General features: G+C 42.7%; 1 protein-coding gene across 3 annotated transcripts; it reads left to right on the top strand.

Annotated features, from left to right (window-relative positions):
- The first annotated feature begins 155 nt into the window (after positions 1–155).
- Positions 156–12,365, top strand: METTL6 (methyltransferase like 6). Of its 3 annotated transcripts, XM_019536606.1 has the most exons (6): positions 156–327; positions 953–1,334; positions 2,161–2,295; positions 4,856–5,026; positions 6,504–6,645; positions 11,458–12,365. In XM_019536606.1, exons 2-6 carry the CDS (start codon positions 1,038–1,040, stop codon positions 11,616–11,618), a joined length of 906 nt encoding a protein of 301 aa, XP_019392151.1. In that variant the 5' UTR covers positions 156–327; positions 953–1,037; the 3' UTR covers positions 11,619–12,365. The 3 variants fall into 3 exon arrangements, with proteins under 3 accessions (XP_019392151.1, XP_019392171.1, XP_019392160.1); XM_019536626.1 differs by lacking the exon at positions 4,856–5,026; XM_019536615.1 differs by lacking the exon at positions 2,161–2,295.
- Positions 12,366–20,912: the final 8,547 nt, after the last annotated feature.

The raw sequence follows: 20,912 nt of genomic DNA on the forward strand, positions 1-20,912 counted from the left end.
GCTGTGGTCCCTCTCCTTTGCCTGCCGCCGTAACTGACTGGGGGGAAGCGAAGACGCCCTTGTCGCGTGGCGGGAGGAATTCTGGCTGCCGACGGCTCGTTCCTCGGTTCTGCGATGTGAAGGGGCCTAGTAACTCGTGAAGCCAGGGGTGACAGATCAGGCTGGGCCAGCAAAGGTTGGGGCATTGGGACCTCTGCTCTTTCCCCGATTCTGGAAGTGGGATTCCCACTCCCCAGATTATTCTCATATTTTCCACAGCCTTTCACACCAGCCTTTTCTTCCCAAACAGGTCACCGTTTTCTTCCCAAACAGGTCGCTACCTCACAGGTAGGGGTCACAAAAGGAGCACTAGTGTGGACTGCCTGCTGGTGTTTCAGCTGTTTTGTCATACAGGCAATAAACTGAGATTGTGACTTTGATGTGGAGGATAGTACCATTTTTACAAACATTCTCTTCTGGTCTCAGCATACACGCTGCTTCATTTTCTTAGGAAAATGAAGTTGTGAGCGAATTTGAGACCGTTTTCATTAAGCGCTAGTGCCTCCGTTGTTGCTACCACGCATGGAGCTCTGAGCAGGGGAAACCAGGGATGAAAAGGTTGACGTGGATGCAGTTAAACTTTCAGTTTAAACCCTCCCCCTGTTTCCTGTCCTGAATTTCCTTGTGTGATGCTAATTGGCACTACCAAGAAAGAGAGCCCCATTTGACACATTTTGACCAAAAGCATAAAGGAAAATAAAATTGGGATTATGGCCCCTTTGCTTTTTAATAGCTTCTAAGTGAGGCGCAGAAAAGATTGGAATGTGGTTTGGTTTTTTCACGTTGGATATTTCTGAACTTTTGTGGAAGTGTCAGCGTTGCAGGCTTGGTACTCTCTCAGCTTGGCATTTAGAGCAGAACCCCTCCCAAGATGTGAAGACAATAATAATCTCTTTTTCATTCCTTCTGACAGTTGTAGGGCCTAGGCTGCCTTATCTGAAACAGAAATACACAGCTAAGGAAGAAAACCACTCTAAATCTGCCGTGTTGACATTCATATGGATGAATCCGTAATGTCCCAGGAAGACGTGTTTGCCAATCACCCAAATGTAATAGCCCCAACTTGTGAAGGCAGCGCTTTCCAGAAGAAAGTGCACAGCATAAGGACTCTTAGTGCTGAAGAAGCTGAGAAACTTGCAAGAGATCAAACTTTAATATCTGACTTCAAACAATCAAAACTGGAGAAAGAGGCCCAGAAGAACTGGGATCTGTTTTACAAAAGGAATAGCACCAACTTCTTCAAAGACAGACATTGGACAACCAGAGAGTTTGAAGAATTAAAAGCATGCCGTGAGGTGAGCTATGTGCACTAGTTCTACAAATAAAAAAGCAGATGTTACTAATTATTTTCAAGTGTTATGGTAGTGCTAGAGTGATGTTGTGGCTATGATGGTCCAGATGGGTGGCAAAGATATATTTTTGGGCGATATCTTTTATTGGATCAGCTGCATAGTTGGGATGGAGTTGGATAAATTTTCCAGTGTAAGACATCTAATGAAAAATGCCTTGCATTCAAAGGCTTATCTAACTCATCCTAACTATGCAGTTGGTCCAATAAAAGATACTGCCCTAAAAAAATCCTTGCCTTCCAGTCATCTTCAGATGATTTCAAGTCCCCCTTACAGACCAGATAAGCGGTGACAGTGACTTCTACTGTTATACTTCAAGTCTTTCATGCTGCATCATGCATTCAGTTGCACTTTCAGTACCTCCATGACTATTGCCTACTCGAAGGCTTCAGAAATTTAAAAAAGTTACTTCACTTTATGAAGCCTAGAGCTGTTGGTATATTAAAATATGAATGTAAAAAAAAGCATTGAGGTGTATCCTTTGTTCACCTTATTAAATCAGAGATGAGGTAAAGTAGATACAGTAGCTTGCTTATTACCAAAATGGATAGATGAATAACGGCATATTAATGGTTCTGTAAAGATGCATAATATAGCACAAAATAAAGACTGTATTTCCTATGTCAAATTGCGAGTGGAAGGATTTTTCAGATTTTGAACTGATGATAAGTGAAACTGATAGTAACTATAAAATGTGATAATCAATATCTTTACATTTTGAGAATGAAACAAAAGTGATACGGTATGTCATTGACTTCTTTTTCACCTCTAGTTTAAAAATCAGAAACTGACTATTCTTGAAGCAGGCTGTGGGGTTGGGAACTGCTTGTTTCCACTTTTAGAAGAGGACTTCAGTATCTTTGCTTACGCCTGTGACTTCTCACCAAGAGCTGTTGAATATGTGAAGGTTGGTGTGCTATGTCTGTTTTTTTTAGTGCTGCTTCAAAAAGTTGGGCTCTGTAAAACTCCACATTACAGGAATGATAGAATTGCATTGCTTGGTTCCTTTTCTTCTATAGAGATGGTAAATTGTAAGGTATGGAAATTTGAAATGGACACACTGGAGCTTAATACTGTATACAAGAAATTGAATCATTACCTAGAACCTATTTTATCTAGCAATAAGCTGCGTTTCTGTAGTAGTAAGTGTGAGTAGCTGTTCTGCTTAGGTAGTTCTTAAAAGTTACATTGGGACTAGTACTGTTTCAATGCATACCACACATTTCAAAGTACAAGCGAAATTTGTTTTAGGATATATGTTCATAAATGATACTTTAATTTTTTTGTGAGGTAGTGGATGAAGGTGATTGTGGAAGCAGTGACATGGAGGTTATTTTCAAAGAAATCTGAAGATCAACTAGAAAGAGCAATACTATTTATATTTATTCATTATTAATTATATACATGTCACAGGGTCACGCAGGTGCCCTGTGCCTATGAAGGAATGAGGGTAGCTGAAACTCCTGAAAACAGCACAGGTGTTAGTTGCCAGGGCAACTAGGCTGGTCACGTGAGCAGAAAGGGGCTGGGCCCGGCCTTTATAAACAGCCCAGGCCGGAGCCTAGTTAGCAGTTCCCTTCTGGTAGCCTGAGGTGTGGGAGCTCTGCAGTAGAGCAGAACCAATTGTTGCAGCCTGACCACCCAAGCGGCTACAGCATGGTAAGGGTGGAAAGAACCCTGATGGGGAGGTCATTGCAAGAGAGTCAAGTGAGCTTAAATCCCATGTTATAGCCAGGAGGCTTGTTGTGTTACAGCTGTTTGGCTTATGGCTCTGTTTCGTTACTGTTACACCGGAGGACCGGGTAAGGCTATAAAGGGAGGGAGGAGGCCTCATTTAAGAGTGCCCCAGTAGAGTGGGGGTGCTCCTAGTGCTGGAGTGTGGTGCTACATTGCGGGGTGTACTACCCCAGCCCTGGGGAGGGGCACAGTGCCAGTGAGGGCACCGTAGTTGGGGTGCAAGACCCCAGCCCTGAGAGAGGCAAAGAGGATTTGGGGCCAGGCATGGCTGAGGCCGCCTGAGCCCCACTGGCAAGGAGCACCAGTGAGAAGCCTGCAGGGGCTTGTGTTAGGCTCCAAGGGGAGAACCACATGAAGAGAAGCCCAGGGTGGGTGCTACGAGAGAGATGAGCCTGGAGAGGGCGAGTCCATGATTACAGAGAGCCTGGAGAGGGCAGAGAGAAGCCCCAGGAGCGGGCACATACTTGAGGGAAGCCCCACGAGAGGGCGTGTACAGAGAGAAACCCCGGTGAGGGCAGGTATTGAGCGAAGCCCCAGGAGTGGGTGTATACTATTGATAGAAGCCCCAGGAGGGGTGCGGACTGAGAAGGATCCCAGAGGGGCTCCCCAGTGGTGGGGACCCCAAAGGGTCAAAGGGGCCAGGTGAGGCTCAGGCTGCCTGAGCCCAACTGGGAAGAGTCTCAGAGGGGCTCCCAGTGTTGGGGACCCCGAAGGGTCAAAAGGGGCCAGGTAAGGCTCAGGCCGCCTGAGCCCAACTGGGAAGAGTACTGCTAGTAAGCCTGAGAGGGCTAATGAAAAGAGGGGCGCCGGTTGCGTGACGAGCCCAGGGGCGCCGGTTGCGTGACGAGCCCAGGGGCGCTAGGCAGGGCGCGGAAAGAAAAAGGACCTGATAACATCCGGAAGAGCTGTGAGGCTTGGGGCGTGCTAAAGGGGAGGTAGGAGGCATGCATAACCCATAAGGCTGTGGTGCACCGGGTTGCTCCATACGGAACAGGGGATAGTATCAGCATAACACCGTGTACAAAGGGATCAAAGGCAGCATCCCATAGAAACCTATATATACCAACAAGACATGGTGGGCAAGAAAAGAGGGTGCTGGATCGCCTACTTGACACGGTAGGGGGTGCTAGAGGGATCAGAACCGCTCCTAGGCCCCACTCTGTGACGATACATTATAATAATTTTTTTGTAAAGATTTAAAGAGACATTGGGCCTTTAAGATTCTCTTGATTTTTCTATAAATTTCAAATGTGAAAATATATATTTACATCTATAAATTGATTTATATATACTTTTATATATCTTCAAAGGACCAGTCAGTAAAGAAATTAAAAATTGAATTTGGTTGTATGCTATCTGACTTACAGGACTATAGTTTGCAAAATTGTTCCAAATACTCTGAATTCCATTTTAATTTAGAATAAGGTTGGTAGGTTAGAGGTACCTGTAAGACCCATAAATTGTCCTGTTGTCCATCTCTTCTTTCTTATTTCTTTTACTTCCCAAATCACTGAGAATGGATTGTATTGCCAGTTTTAGGCAAAAGATCTGTGTGTACCTCATCTCAACCAGAAAGTTTTCCTACCAGAAAATTTTAATTTACTTTTGCAGTCACATTCCTTTTGTTGTTCTCCTTTAAAAGAAAAAAATCAATTTAAATTTTTTTCTATCTTTATAATAAATGCTGCTCTTTTCAATTATGGTTACAGCAGAATATTTTCACTTCCTAGAAAAACCCTTCATATAATATTGAGAGGTGTAAAGTCTTCCAGTGTGATCTTACCAAAGATGACCTTCTAGAAAATATACCAGAAGATTCTGTGGATGTTGTCTTATTAATATTTGTGCTTTCTGCCATTCACCCTGACAAAATGCATCTGGTCTTGCAAAATATTTACAAGGTAAATTAAGTATGATTTTAACATTTTCTTTTTGTTTCTGGTTTGAAAGAGCTGTTCTATTCTGAAAAGGTCCTGTGAGATGATGGCATCCTTTATGTAACACTCTTTGAATGTAATTATATTTGCTTTCTGTAGGGACTAAAATAATTTTGCACTACATTTTTCACTTAATAAATCTGAGAGAGTGGCTGTGTGTGTTGACAATGACTGAGGGTCTGATCCTGCAATAATTTATGAACTTAATGTTGTAGACTGAGTACTCCCACTGAAATGTAATGTAAAACAATGGGATTGCTCACACCCGACAGTGTGTTAAGTATGTATGTAAGCCTTTGGATGGATCATATCCTTAGATCTTATATGAGAAATAAAGGAGGATCAATAGAACATCATTCAACAAAGTGATAAGTTTTTCTGACTCTAGTTAAAAGTGCTCAGTATCCTGCAGGAGTGTTCCTGTAACGAAGAGCTGATAAATGCAAAGCAGTTAGTGCACTGTAGGTAGTACTGTAATCCAAAAATTTCAGCCAGTTGTTGGAAAGAGATTCAAATGTTGTGCTGATAACATTTTTTTTCTTGTTTGCAACATTTTCCAGGAAAAAATAGTATAATGCATTTTACAGAATTCATTATCCTTGTATATTACAGGATATTCTGTGTAGCATATCAGTTACAGTTTGAAAAAGGAACCTTGGGTTTTGGCATACTTTTAGGGTTGCTTTCTATAAAGGGAATAGTTCTTAAGTTTGAACAAGGCTGAAAACCCAATCACCGTTTTGCTTGTGAAGGTGGTTGACTCCTTTAACCTGTTTGTAAATTTCTGCAGAAATGTACAAGCCACAAATCTCTTTTCAGGCAGGAGTGCCCAGCCTGCTACATGAGTGCCACACATGGCATGGGCAGCCTCTGTGTATGGCATATGGTAGACCATGGAGGGGAGATTAGGCATGGGGCACAGGGAAGGAAGCAGAAAACAGAAGAGATTGGGCAGGGAGCAGAGTAGGCAGAGGACTGGAGAAGCACATGAAGAGGGTACAAGGCTAATTTGTGACATTCTTGCCAAACAAGGTTGCTCCCCCTCCTCTGTTTTAAAGGTGCAACTACCATTTGTGGAACTGTGAAAGTTACATACATGAATTATTTGAAAGCAACATGATTATTTATTATATTTAGTAACATAAAATCAATAGTTAGTTTTACCGGTAGTTTGGATTTTTTTGGGAAAATGGTTACTGAAAAATCATGCCATTTCCAGCAGTCATTGTTGTAGTTTTCTGTTTTCACAGAAGTGGTGTGGAGGCAGAATGTCTTGCTCAACCTTGTTTTCAGCAAAATCAAACTAAATGACATGATTTCTTTATTTAACTGTAATAATGTTTTAAGATGGCATGGAATGATAAATGTGTGTTTCTGTATGTGAATATTTTTTTTGCTAAGTCCACATACTTTAATGATGTGTGCATATTTTATCTAACAGGTATTAAAACCAGGCAAATGCATCTTGTTTAGAGACTATGGGCTTTATGATCATTCAATGCTCAGGTTTAAATCTGGCAGCAAGCTTGGAGACAACTTTTATGTTAGACAAGATGGAACACGATCATATTTTTTTACTCATGGTAAGACATTTACAAGTTCTTTCCTCTCTCTAAGTCTTTTTTTCATTAAATGTTTAAATTCCTATTGTGCCTATAGGGTTTATTTATAAAATTTTACTGTAATTCCTTTGCCATCATTTTTCAACTGGCAGGACTGACGTGGGTGGTACAGTAAGCATTTAAATCCTGTGAGGAGAGCTTTTCCAACCCCTAGCTTTGAAACCAAGCTAGGCAGCAATTTGATTTGTTTCATAGATTGTGCCATTGTAACACAAGAGCAGCGTAAGTTTGAACTTTTTAGTTACAGGGGCCTCATTCAGATAAGCATATTCCTCTCTTTCATTTTGAGCATTTAAGAAAAGGCTTGGTCTCCTGTTTCATCACGCAAGGGATGCAGTTATCCTATGACCATCTTTCTGCAACTTTCTTTCATATAATATATATGAGGCGTGATCCAAAGCCAATGTACTTCTATGTGTTAGTTAAAGATTTTAGTAAAACATTTTATTATGATATTCACAATATTTATATAGATTTTCTTTCAGTGCTTAAAGGTCTTTCTGAAAAAGAACATTGTCTGCATTTTGCAAATGAAGAACGTGAAGCCTCCCACAGTTAAGCAGATTGCCCACAGTCTGGTACAGCATTTGTACTATAACTCTGTTTTCATATTTCCTAGTGCAGTGATTTTTCAGCCAGGGTGTTGCAGCACTCTGGAGTGCCTTGAGATCCTTTCAGGGGTGCCACAGAGTGCCACGCAGTGATAGCATGGTTAGGTGTTAGGCTAAAACATGATTCACAAGATGAATTTTCAAACAGGAATCCATAGTGTCAAAAATATTCCAATCTGTTGTGGTCTTTCTGAGTTCTTTGCAAAAGAAAAAAAACTGCTCCATTGTTTTTCTGTGGTCAAAAAAAAAAAAAAGTAAGTGAAAACTAAGCTGACATTTTCCAAAAGATGCTTTGAGTCTACCGAGGTTGAGAACTGCTGTTCTAGTTGGTTACTGCAAAAATACTTCCACAAAGGCGAGTTTAGGACTTTGTGGAATAAATATTTTTTCCCTTGGAAGAAATATTCAGCCACTCAAGAGGTCAATTAGTAGTCAACTAAATCTTGATATTTGATGACGTAGTATACTACCAAATCACATTCCCTTTTAAAACAAAACTATATTAACTAATAATTCCCAAGCCATTTCCATTCTTCATAAGTTTCTGGTGAAATTTAATAATGTAATTTCACTTAAGTACATTTAGGGTCCTTTTACTGTTAATAGTTTTTGTTCTACTTAAACTATTAACTTGAACAAGCTGAACTCTGCTGTTGGAAAATGGGAACAAAGAACCAGTCTCGGTTTTTTTGAAGGAATTTTGAATCGAGTCCCCTTTTGGCTTTTTGAAACTTAAGATATCATAATCAAATATTTTGGTTCTTGCCAAGTGTAGTTTTTGAATGTTGAAGATGTGCTACTATCTGCTGCCTGTTTTTTATAGTTATGTGAAAACAACCTATAAACTCTTCTGTTATAGCAAGTATCTATACAGTATTTATCCATGTATGTTCCTTTTGGGTTTAGGTGTGGTTTAGTAAGTCTGTTTTCCAAAATTCTGATGGTTTTAACATATGTCTAGTTCAGAGGTTTCTGAAATGTGCTTTATGAGCTACTTGGTAGTAGTCCATGAAGCTGGCTGGTCACATGAAGCTGGCTTTCTTCCTCCTTTCCAGCTGAAAGAAACAAAACAGATCAGGGAGAGGGATAAAAGGAAAAGCAAATGTAGACAGAGTGAATATCACTTATGAAAAAAGGCAAAACAGTCTGCTAAAAATACATGAACACTTGCATTATACATTCAGCTGACTTGGGCACAAGAGGGCATTATGTGACTGTCTTATGGACTTATATAATCAGTCTGTTAAGACACAATCCACTTAAATATATTTTTTAAAAAGTTTGGGAGCTTTTCCCCATCATATAATGATTGCAGTGTTTGATACAAGCAATACTTTGGCTTATGAGATGATTTCCCGTGACAGGCGGGGCGGGGAGGAGAACAAGTAGTTGCTATGTGGGAAAGCTGAGTGATACTTTTTGGACAGTGCTGGGAATCAACTGGGTCTTGTCCATTTCACTGACTTAAGGAATCAGGTTTTGTTTGTTTTTTCTTAATTGATTTTTTTTTTTTTTTCCTCCCTTAACTGGCAAAGGAATGTATATCTTTATGTACTGAACATTGCTTGGGTAGCACTCACAAGGAGATTCAATTTCAGTTGAAATTGTTCGATTGCTGTAGCATTTATTTGTATTTCTTTTTCTGTAAAAACACATTACTCATCAGTTCCTAAATCTACTTCCTAAATAAGGATCTAAAAGGAAAAGCAGAGACACAGAGTGAGCATATGACTTTGTTTAGGATCGCACAACAGATCAATTGCAGAGCTAATAACAGAGCCTCTGTCGACTCCCTGTCTGGTGCCCTGTCTGTTGGGTGTTTCTGTCTCTTCTGGGGGGAGAGAGACTGCTGAGGGTTCCTATGCTTGTTACTAGGTATAAGTTCAGTCTGTGGAGACGTGTGTCTCATTTGCCACATCGTTCCCTTTTTGTTTATCTAGCATGCATTCAGACTTGAAAACTTAGGTTGATAGAGCCAGCCTGAGGCCTGTGTCATCTTACGTGGTTTACACACAAACTCACAGGTTGGCTTCTCATAAAAGAGGCAAGAGACGGGTATTCAGCCCAAACTTCTATTGTTTACCTTCCAAAACACTAAAACAGGCATTTATTCCAATGGCTACCTGTGACAGCACAACATAGATTCTCACCTATACTGGCAGGGGAAACTGGAGAGGGAAGAGGAGGTTGGCATGCAGATTGGCAGCAGGTCTTCTTGAATTTGCTCGGCTCTCCAAATTTCCGTGTAGCTTATACCCCATGATTGAGCAAAGTATGGCCCATGGGCCAGATCGAGCCCACCAAGGGATTTTGTCTGGCCTCCCTTAGTTCTACCTGACCCAGGTGTGGGGCACAGCCCAGGCTGTGGTGCATACGGCTGGTCCCACTGCCCCCAGGCACACAGCAGAGGTGGGGTGGTATGGTGCGGTGCGGCGCGGCGCCATGGTTGAACTCACTTATTGGCAGCAGGTCCTTCCAGCTGCCACTGAACCCAGCCCATCTGCCTGAACCTGTTGCCAGGGTCAGGACTCAAACAGGCAGGGTGCATGGCCAGGTGGGTAGCAGCATCCGGGAACAGGATGGGCAGGCAGGGCCACTGGCCCTGGGCCAGGAACACAGGGAGGTGGCAGCATGGGGCCAGGGCCGAGGGTAGAGTCACAATCCTTTGCCTGCATATCCCTGCAAAGGCTGCCATTTCTATGGATGGGGCATGCAGGGAGCAGATCGCAACTCTGGCCGTGCGCTGTCACCACTACAAGATCCTGAATCTGGCTCTGCCTGTCTATCCCACTTTTGGATGCAGCTCCCTGCCTGCCCATGGCCCCATCCCATCTATCCTGCCACGTGGCCTGCCTACCTGGGTCCCAATTGGTCTCCATGGAGACTCCAGTATGCTGGACGACAACAACAGCATGGGGCTGGGGCCCAAGGAAGAGCTGATCTGTGATCTGCAACCTGCATGTCCCTGCCCATGGAACCAGTGCTTATTTAACTGAAACTTTGGGGACTGATCTCTCTTTCACTTGGAAGGTATCAGTGAGTTTGGATTTATGTCCTTGGGAAAGGAAAAGGGAATGTCTTGCATCCCCTTCCTTCACCACTATGGAATGCTGCTGCTTGCCACCATCATGTTTTCTCTTCTCCTTAGTATACTGTCTTCACTGACAAAGCTGCTTTGTTTTTACAGTTTATTCAAGGATCTTAACAAAAATATATCTATTATAGTGAAAAAGCATCTAATACATTTGGTTACATCAATCACTGCTGCTACATTTTAAGATAAAGTTATGATATAATATACTTGGCTTATTTAATTTAAGGTCTTACTTTATAGGATCTCCTTTCAAGCCTTGTGCTTGGTTTAATTGGATCTCGTTATGGGTTTAGCTGGACATATTGGGTGCCTATACACATGCAGCAAGGCTGCTCTGACACACTATAATTACAGCGTGTTGGAACAGACTCAGTTAATGGAGTCTGCTAGAGCATGGTAATTACCGTGCTCCAGCAGACTCCAGCATCTCATTTATTTGCATCCCTGTGCTGAAAAATGGCGGCAGGGGCGCTTTCACTAAAGTTTGTTCAATGAGCTTTAGTTAAAATGCCTTCACTGCCATTTTTCAGTAGGGGGGACACTGATACTCGAGACACTCCAGGCGCTTTAATTAGAGCAGCTCCCCCCAACTTACACTCCCGGAGCACCTGTATAAAATGCCCATTGATTCCTTCCTTTACTTTGCTACCAAGTTGGTTGTCACATCTGCAGAGGTTCAGTCTGGAGTCGCTCTGGAACTGACTTTGAGGCCTTTTGTTTTAATCAAACTTCAACAGCTTGTTTCTGAAAGGCAGAAAAAATTTTAAAAATATCTTTACACATATTAAGTAACAGAGTAGCAGCAGCTGGGCTCACTGTTTTGTTCCCTGCAGATTGTGTGCAGAGTTACTTTTGCTTTTGCCCAAAAGAAACCTAAGTGGCAGAAACTGCTGTTACTGTATTTCTTCATTTATAATGTGCTCCCCAGTTTCTAGGAGTTGTTTTCCTTTTTTCCTTCTTTTGAAAAAGGTGAATGTTGTAAGCAAGCAAATACAGTATTAAATAACAGCTGCATGCTAATTGGTGTTTTAAAACATCCTGAATTTATTGATCTTTCTTATCTTGCAGAGTTCTTGTCCCAGCTTTTTATGGCTGAAGGATATGAGCAAGTGGTCAATGAGTATGTGCTGCGGGAAACAGTGAATAGGAAAGAAGGCCTGTGTGTACCAAGAATTTTTCTTCAAAGTAAATTTCGAAAACCTCTTAAGCAAGCCATGAGTTTTTGCTAATCAGCAGCAGGACTGCTTCTGTAAACAAGCAGTTTGAGTGAGTTCTTATAAAATTATAGGATTTGGCTGGACTGTCCAGGAGTTTGGTAAACCAGAAAGATGGAATCATGTTTTCTTGAACCTTTTGCTGGCTTTGTTCCTTGCATATGAAAGTGACTATGAGAATACAATTTGAAGATGGTGTATAAATGTGTTTATGAATACAGGCAACTTGCCAGGCTTCCTGCATTTCTGTTTCCAAAATGAATCCTGTTCAACATTGTTGTAGGATCACACATTGTTTTTAAAATGAAAGTGGTTTAACACCTTTATTCTTTTAAAAGGCGTTCTGCAGTTATGCTACGTAAGATTTTAAATTTCCTTTAAGAGAAGTTTAACTATTGAGCATTGATGGACTGTCTTGTTAAACAGCTGTTTTTACTAGTCACAAGAATGGATTAGTTTTATGTCCCTTTTTCACATTAAAACTATTCTATAAGTGTCTTTTTAATATTTATTTTTATGATAAGACATTGAAATTTTGGTTTATTCTTCTGTGAATGGATATAGGCCTTCTACCCATAAATGTTAAGATTCAAGAAGAGAAGTGAGCTCTGTCAGTGTTTGAGGAATTCTCAAAGTTCTAGCAACCTTTTAGCAATAAATGCTGTGACTTTTTTTTTTTTTCTTATGCCTAAGATTGTCAGCATTAGGATATGCTCATACATCTTAAGATTCTAAAAATAAACCCAAATTACTTAAATAATCCAGCTATTTTTACCTGTCATTTTATTCATACATTGCTGCTTGCTGAGCAGGGATTTTGGGGCCAAGCCAGTTTTCCCATTTGGAGCCAAAATCAGTAACCAGGAGTCAGATATTTTATTTGTGTGATGCATTTAATTGCAGAATGTGCCTAAATCCTCTTCCTCAAACAGAAGGAGTAATAATGCTGTTTTACATTAATCTCAGGTAAGACACTGATGCCCAGTCCCAAGAAGTAGCTGCCTTTATCCCTACCTGGATTTTCTTAAATATCAAACTGATGTAATTGCTTAAATTCACTCCTGGCCATTTCCTTCATCAGTCTCTGCTCTTTATACCTGGTAAACTCTTAGATCAAGTTTTCCCTACAGTGTTATGGTTTGGGTAAAGATTCAACACAAGAAGTTCAGAAAAGTCTTGTCCCAAATTTTTTGTTGTCACAATTCCTCTTACAGATGGATATTTTTTTGTTACCTTATGTCACAGACACTCCTGGTGCCCTGCTGTTACCTCACAGAGAGAGTTAAATTGGCGCAGTTTTCCTCCACATGAAACAAGGTATGCTACCCCAATTTAGGCTTTATTTACCATGGGGTAATGATGGGCACAAAACAAGGACAGTTACTACAAAGCCACAGTCAGTTCGTACCCTTTGCTAATTGTTTGCCCATAGTGGGAATTGGAGGCTCTGTATGGCTCATGACTGTCTTGTAACTGCCACAGCCTATCGTTAGGGAAACTCTACTCTGGCTCAGATGGAGAAGAGATTAAGCTGTACAATTTTCCTAAAGGTAATTTATTGAGTGACATCTTCCTTTTTTATGAAGAATTTTATCCTGGGGGTTTAACTGTCATTAATCCCTAACATAGCACTTCTTGTCATAAGAATAATAAGCATTTAAAAGAAATTTACTACAAAGTAACTTATTAAAATTGGGTACAATAGCATCATTATGACCTGAGTGACCTTCCAGGTTGTGATGGTTACCATTGGCTAATTTAAATGTCCATGGCTTCATTCCTGAAACCTATCGCATATAGGCTCAGCCTCACTGACTTTTGGTAGGCATGCAGTCCAGTCGCCTTAAGCTCAAGGATTTTAAAAGTCATTACAGATGATAAAAAGTACTGCCTCATGTGAGTAACTGATAACTTCGATAGCCATGTTGGTGATATACTTGCCAACCCAACTGAACACAAAAGTTAGGCTAGTTAACATTTGAGCCTGAAGACTTCCTTATTGATGCTCTTGACAGCCTGGCAGGGCAGTTAAGTTAGGCTATTTAATATTACGTTGGCATATGTGTAGAGTGTGAACACTTGTGACCACTTCACAGAATGTTTCAAGAGTGACTGACATGACAAAACACATTTTTTGTTTCTTCAGATGCCCTTAACCTCAGCTTCTCTCTTAGTCCTGCAGTGGATCAAAGCAGTTCAAGTCTTTTGCAGACAAATATTTGGCCACTACTTAAGACTGGAGAAGGAACTAGGTGACAGAGGCCTCTGTGCTTTTCTCTGAATAAGTTTTCATTGCTCTTTGTGAGTGAAGGAGGCAAGAGTCACATGCCTCAACTACTCTAAAAGGCCTTTGGAATGTTTCAGAGTCCCTATGATTTTTGAAAGGGGATCAGGTACATTTTCCTGATTAAACGTTTTTGAACCTCCCCCATCTAAAAATTCAGTATTTGCTTATCAACTCCTTACCTTTTTCTATACCTTGTTTAGTGTGATGGGTTGGAATTCACTTAAAACACAAAGGTACCGTATGAATCTTTTGAATAGTTTCCTGGGTCTTATTTGATAAGTGCCTGAATAAGCCACCTTGTTAAAGGAGGTACATAGTTAACTAATTCTGCATATTTTGAGGTTTACATAAGTTTATAATCTCTATTTGGAGTTAGGACTCTTCTGAAATTTTACTTTACTATTTGAGATGCCTGTTCAGTATTATGGGTTTAGTTCCTGGGTAAAGTATCACAGCAGTTTTATGTCTTTCAGATGAAGGAAGGGAAGAAAGGGTTACTTTTAGCCCTGGCTCCACCCCTACCTTGTGGTACACCTTTTTCCATAGAGTTGTGCTGATGGACTTGGGAAGGAGAGATTGATACATAAGGCTCTTGGCTCAGCTCTGAATGCCAGTAGCATTGTGGCTGGGTGCATCTATACAAGATGTTGCCTAATTACACTGCAGTTGCCTAATTAGCTCTGCAGTAAACACCTTGGCATCTACACATGTAGTCCTATTAGGTCAAAGGAAACTTATAAACTCTGGAGCAGGTGTACTTGTAAATGCAAGTAGTATCCTGCTGCAGAATTTTTTTGTGCATAGCAAAGCCAGCCCCATCAGCATGGATACGTGCAATGTCATGAGGGTGCTTCAGTTTGGGGCTGTGTGCTGGCTAGCCAGCTCCTCTGCAGCACATTGAGCTGGGTTGGAGCAGCCCCAGGCTGAAAGGCTAACCCTGGGACCCTGCCAGCCAAGGATGCCCTGACCTGGTTCAACATGCTGTGGTTTAGGGAGCAAGTTCAAATGCAGCACCTGAGAGCAATAAACTCTAGCACAAGATGTACCAGAGTTTATCGCTGCAAATTGCACATGGAGACATGCCTGTTCTGTTTGTTCCAAAACAGGAAGGAGGTTTTTACCTAGTTTAGTCTTTGCTTCTTTGTGTAGCATGATACATCTGCCTTCAGCAGAGTTAAGGTAAGAAGAAATCATTGTCAACTCTTACTTTGACCAGTACTGCAGTGAGGTGCAAGGGAAGATGGAGGAAATCCTTCTGTGTACAGGTGAGAGACGAGGAAAAAATGAGTGGTTCCATTGGTGAAAATAGAGGAGAAAATCCTATACCCAATTCTCCCCAAAAGGAAGAAAAAGGAGAAGTTCCTTCTACATGCCACACCTGCAGACAGACCAGCTTTCCATGCTTAGATGATGGAGATGGATAATAAACCAATGCCCCCCTCTCCACCCACTCTCCCTTCAGAAAATGTGCAGGGGAAGAGTTCCTTTTTGTAGGGAAGAGGCCACTTAAGGAAAGTTCATCAGGGGACCTTGCTAGTGGAATGCTTCTCTGAAGCTCAGGCTGTTAGATGTCTTTATAATTATAACAATAGTAACTTAAATTCACCAGAGCTCTTACACAGCCCTTTGGATGCTGAGGAGACCATGGCCCCAAGAATCCTATCTTATTTTAAGAATGGTCCCTGGGAACAAATAATAGCTAGTATAACAGGACTTTAAAATATATGCAGTCATCTATTCCACTTTCACACTATACGGTCATTGTAATGAATATTTTAAATGTTCTATTACTTAAGTCCTTGTCAATCAGTCAGGAATCCTGTTTAGCTGAGTTAATTATCTGTAGATAACTTCCTCTTTGCCCCATTTAGTGCTACTGACTGTTTTATCTAGTTTGCTTACATTTAGCCAATAAGGTGCTCCATACTAAGCTATTCAAGGAAGATTTAGAAAGAAAACCATTAGAAAAAAAGCCTAAATGTATAGGAGAAAGGAGGTTTGCTTTTTGGCTTTGAGCATTAAACAGCCTTGTACTAATCAATTTTGAATTGGGTTCCTGTGTCTGAGGCCCTAGAGTTCCAGGCACAGCAGTTCTTCAATGTTAAGCTATTATCTTTATGTTAAATTCCCTACTGAATAAACACATCTTGAACAGAAATGACCTAAAGCTATGAAAGTCAGCCCTGAAAATGTCATTGACTCAAAGTTGTGTACCTTTACAAATGTCAGCAACCCCTGCAGCAGTGTGGGGGCAAGAAACAGGCTTGGTCTTACAATAACCAAACTACACATGTTCACCATGGATTAAGGATATGTTTTCTTTAGATCTGACAGCCTTTTTCTGTTGTTTGGATGTGAAATTCATCCATTTGAGCATATAAAAGTGGCAAGATACCAGCTAGGAAATAGTTTACTGGAAGAGTTATTCCTGACCATTTTGACAGCTGTGGAGTTCAAGAAAAAAACCCACTGAATCTATTCTGAGTTCTTACAAACCACTAGAAAACATACATGAATAAATTATCCTTCATGGTGAACATTTTGAAGAAATCTGTCCAGGTTCTAAAATTGGACTGACTTAAAAATGCTGCAGGCATGGAGGATGACACAGTCTTAAATACAAATGATATTATTGCTAATATGTGCAAAGCATTCTAGAAAGCAGAATTTTACATGGACCCTTTTCTTTCTCTTCTGGTACAGCTACACTTGCATGATAGGTTTTCCAGTAAATGAGCTGTCTGATTTTGCTTGTCATTATGAAGAACTATGAGCCATTTCAAGCACTCGAGTGCAACAGCATCACAGTTTGCATTCTGCAAAAAGATCTTGGCCTCTCAAAGGTACAGTTGGTTCAAGGCATGACTATTGTAGCAGGGCACTAGGGTGCTTGCTACTAGGAATAGTAATAAGGGCAGCACAGGTGAGGGTTGCCGGGGCAACTAATGTTGGTCAGCTGGCTAGAAGGGGGCAGGGCCTGGCCTTTATAAGCAACCAGGCTGAGGCCAGAGCTAGTTCTCTTCTAGCAGCCGGAGGTGCAGGAGCTCTGCAGAAGAGCCCAGTAGAGCAGAGACGAGTAGTACAGCCTGAGCACCCAAGGGGCCGCAGCATGGTGAGGGCAGAGAGATTCCTGACGGAGCTGCTTCTGCAAGAGGGCCAGTTTGGGCCTGGACCCTTATGTTATAGCCAGTAGGCTTATTTTGAGTTAGAGCCGGTTGGCTAGTAGTTTGCTTTGCAGTAGAGCTGTTTGTGTGAATACCAGAGGACCGGGTGAGGCTGTAGGGGTGCGAGGAGGCCTCACGGGAGAAATAATCTGGGGGTTCCTGGTGCCCAGTAAGGGCACAGCAAGCAGTGCCAGGGCGGCACAGTGATTGGTGCCTGAGCTGGCACTCCGAGTGAGTGCCAGAGAGTGGAGCGACGTTGTGGGGGTGTAACCCCAGCCCCGTGACGGACGGTACTCTGCCCAGCGGGGTATACGACCCAGAAGAAGGGTCAGGGGCCAGGCACGGCTACGGGCCACCTGAGCCCCAAGCATGGGAAGCGCGTGAGCTAGGCCCAAGAAGGTGGGCCTGGGGGCCAGGTAAGGCTAAGGCTGCCTGAGCCCCAACCACGGGAAGCCCAAGTGCGGGCAAAGAGTGCGGGCAGCACAGCATAGGCCCCAGAGAGGGCAGACACACGGGAACAGGACGCCAGGGGGAGCGTGCGGTAAAAGTCCTGGAGAGAGGCTGGCATGCGAGGACAAGCCCAGACGGCAGGTTAAAATAAGAGGCTCCAGGATGAGCAACTGGCACCCTATTGACACTCAGCCCTGGAGAAGGTCAGGCACGTGGTGGAAGTCCCAGAAAGGGGCAGGTGCGCGAGAATAAGCCTGGAGAGGGGCGGACGTGCGGATAGGGGCCGGACCAATGGGAGCTCGACAGAGCCGGGCATGTGCTTAGAAGTCAGGAAGGACCGAGCGTGCGATTAAAAGCCCAGAAAAGGGCGAGAGGGTGAACAGAAGCCTGGGAGGGGTGAGTATACAACACAAGAACGTCTGGTACAGCTGCGAGGCTTGGGGCGTGCTAAAGGGGAGGTTGGAGGCATGCGCGGCCCAGAAGGCTGGGGTGCACCAGGTCAGTATACCCAGAATAGGGGACGGGATATACTTGGGCACCGTGTCCAAGGGGACAATTAGGCAGCCTCCCATAGAGAACCAGATACCATCAAAGACATGGCGGGCGAGACGGAGGGTGCTGAGTCGCCCTACTTGGCACGATAGGGGTGCCAGAGGGATCACAGCCGCCCCTGCGCCCCACCCCTTGACAAATATATTTTCACTCTCCCTTTCTAAAATTAGTGCACTTGTTAAAACAAAGGTAGGCAGTGAGCCTTTACTGTTTAGGGACACAAAAGCATTATTTTCAGAGGCAAAGTACATAATTTAGTGGCTTTCAACAAAATATTTCATACTAATACTAGTAGTTATGAATGCAGCAGTGAGAATCCCTGAGCACTGTCAGTCTGAAACTGAGCAAAGTCAAAGACAGAAGTAGAATTGGCAAGATTTTTCAAGTAACTGGGAACATCAACACCAAGAATTCACCAACCTAAAAGTATCCTCTTCTTTGATTCCCAGGTAGCACTGGACTTTTGTCTTCAGAAAACTGAAAAACGTGATAGTGTCTTAATCTGAGTACATGCCCAAACCTTTTGGTCATCCAGAAAATATAGGCCAAAGATACAAACATAATAGGATACTTGGTTAAAAAAGATGTTGTTTGGGACTTTGTGAAGGACCTATGTGACCCAGCAGGCATTGGGGGGGGTCCCTGTTTCCCCAAGCGCTACCTGGAATGACTAGAAATAAGTCACAAGCTGGCAGAGGGTAAATTCAGATTAGACATCAGGAGGCACTACTTCACTGTCAGGGCGGCTAGGATCTGGAACCAACTTCCAAGCGAAGTGGTGCTGGCTCCTACCCTAGGGGTCTTTAAGACAAGGCTTGACAGTCACCTTGCTGGGGTCATTTGACCCCAGTACTCTTTCCTGCCATGGCAGGGGGTCGGACTTTATGATCTGCTCAGGTCTCTTCCAACCCTACTAACTATGAAACTATGAGTTAGCATGAAATATTTTTCTACAGAACATTTTGTCTGAGTTGCCCCAGTTTAGGAAGCCAGGTGGATCCCATTCAACCCAACCCAGGCATATAGAAGACAGAGCTTCTGAGGCAGAAGGAAGTGTAGGCAAAAATGGAGAGGTCCTGTCTGTGGAGGGAAAATTCCAAGGGACAGCCAAACTCAGTAAATCTTTGGCTTTTTCTTTTTTAGCTTTTGTTATTAAAGCTAGCAAAACCTAACAACAAAGAAGGATGAATTTGAATCTGAAATAAAATGTATAGAGGGAAGAGGGAGCAGATTGCAAGCTCCATCTGTTTATAAATGGATTTCTGGATATTGAAAAAAACAATCATTAGTTGCTGGTATCCTCACTTTAAACTCAAGTTTTTCATTTGGGATGTTGTAGCAGTTCAACACATTTTACACTATCAGCTGTCTGTCTTTAGAATGTGGAAACTGAGATAAATAAGCTCCTTATTGCAATAGTTGTAACTTCTTCTTGTGTTGCCAGTACTTTAGTAGCATCAGAAAAACAGCAAGTGAAATGCATGATAGATGTATCACTTACTGATCTATTCATTATTTGGGTCTGGTCAACTAATACTTCATTCACTAAAAAAATTGGTATACCTATTGTTGATATTGTAAATAGCAGCAGCATAGGGATGCAGCTGGGTGCCTAGTGACTTCCAGTTGCTGTGAACACTATTGGAGTTGCACAGCTACCAGCAGTGGCTGCTTTGTTTCACCCTCTCGCTCCTCTTCCCCACTGCCTCCATGCCACCACTTAAGTCAGCACCCAAGGCAGTTGCACCATTTGCCCTGCCCTAGTTACGTTGTTGGTAAATAATCTATCTGGTAAGATTTTAATGAAAAGATTGTTATGTTTGTAATGGTATACCACGGTATGCTTCTTCATGTAGCTGACCATATTTTTAATGTGGCTTTTCAAAGTAATAACAGCATTGTGTTGAGAGGGACTTTCTAGCTGTGCAGGTACACAGTGAGCTAGCACATGGATGTAAGTGGTCTTACCTGAAAACTAAAAATCACTAAGGCACTTGATTTCAGTCATTTGTGAAGATAGTCTGTATGCCAAAGTGAGTCTCTACAATTAATAATTAGTGAGGGATGGGCTCTGAGAGGCAGTGCCTCCTGGGGAGGAGGCTTTTCTCAGCCAGACTGGCTGACCTGCTCTACCAGGCTGTAAACTAAGCCCGCTGGGGGATGGGGGGACTACTGCCACTGCTGGCCCACTGAGCAACCCTTGCAAAACCAGCAGGCCAAGGCACTTAAGGGAGCCCACCCTTGCCCCAACCCTGGTACAATCTGTGGGCAAGGCAAGAGCCCCCAAGGGGACACTTGCCTGCCTGTACACTAATGTCAGGAGCCTGGGCAACAAGCAGGAGGAGCTCGTCCTCCTGCTCAACGCAAATAATTATGATGTTGCTGGGATAACGGAGACCTGGTGGGACTCTACCCATGACTGGACCACGGGTATAGATGGCTATGCCCTGTACAGGAGGGATCATGTAGATAAAAGGGGCTCTCTATGTGAAGGAAAGCTACATGACCCTGCAGGCTGATATCAGTGACTAGGGTGGACAGCTAGAGACCCTCTGGGTTAAAATCCATGGGGAACATGGCACAGGGGATACAACAGTGGGAGTCCACTACAGACCTCCCACTCAAATTCCTGTGCTTGACCGTGAGCTGGCTGAGGCCGCATGCTCCAGGACCATGGTTGTCATGGGTGACTTCAATTACCCGGATATCTCGTGGGAGGATCACTCATCAAAATCCGAACAGTTGCAAAGCTTCCTCTCATGCATGGATGACCTCTACCTGACTCAAGAAGTCTATGGGCCAACGAGAGGCAAAGCACTGCTCGACCTGGTACTGGCTACAGGGGATGACCTAATC

This window comes from Crocodylus porosus, unplaced genomic scaffold (assembly GCF_001723895.1).
Source record: "Crocodylus porosus isolate Cpor-Errol unplaced genomic scaffold, CroPor_comp1, whole genome shotgun sequence".
Classification (NCBI taxonomy): Eukaryota; Metazoa; Chordata; order Crocodylia; family Crocodylidae; genus Crocodylus; species Crocodylus porosus.

What these genes read in the sequence shown, in the direction of transcription:
- METTL6 (XM_019536606.1), top strand. Translation starts at nt 1,038, where the DNA reads ATGGATGAATCCGTAATGTCCCAGGAAGACGTGTTTGCCAATCACCCA. An exon ending in AATTAAAAGCATGCCGTGAG is followed by an intron (nt 1,335 to 2,160) that starts GTGAGCTATGTG and finishes TTTCACCTCTAG; the next exon opens with TTTAAAAATCAGAAACTGAC. An exon ending in TCTTGCAAAATATTTACAAG is followed by an intron (nt 5,027 to 6,503) that starts GTAAATTAAGTA and finishes TTTATCTAACAG; the next exon opens with GTATTAAAACCAGGCAAATG.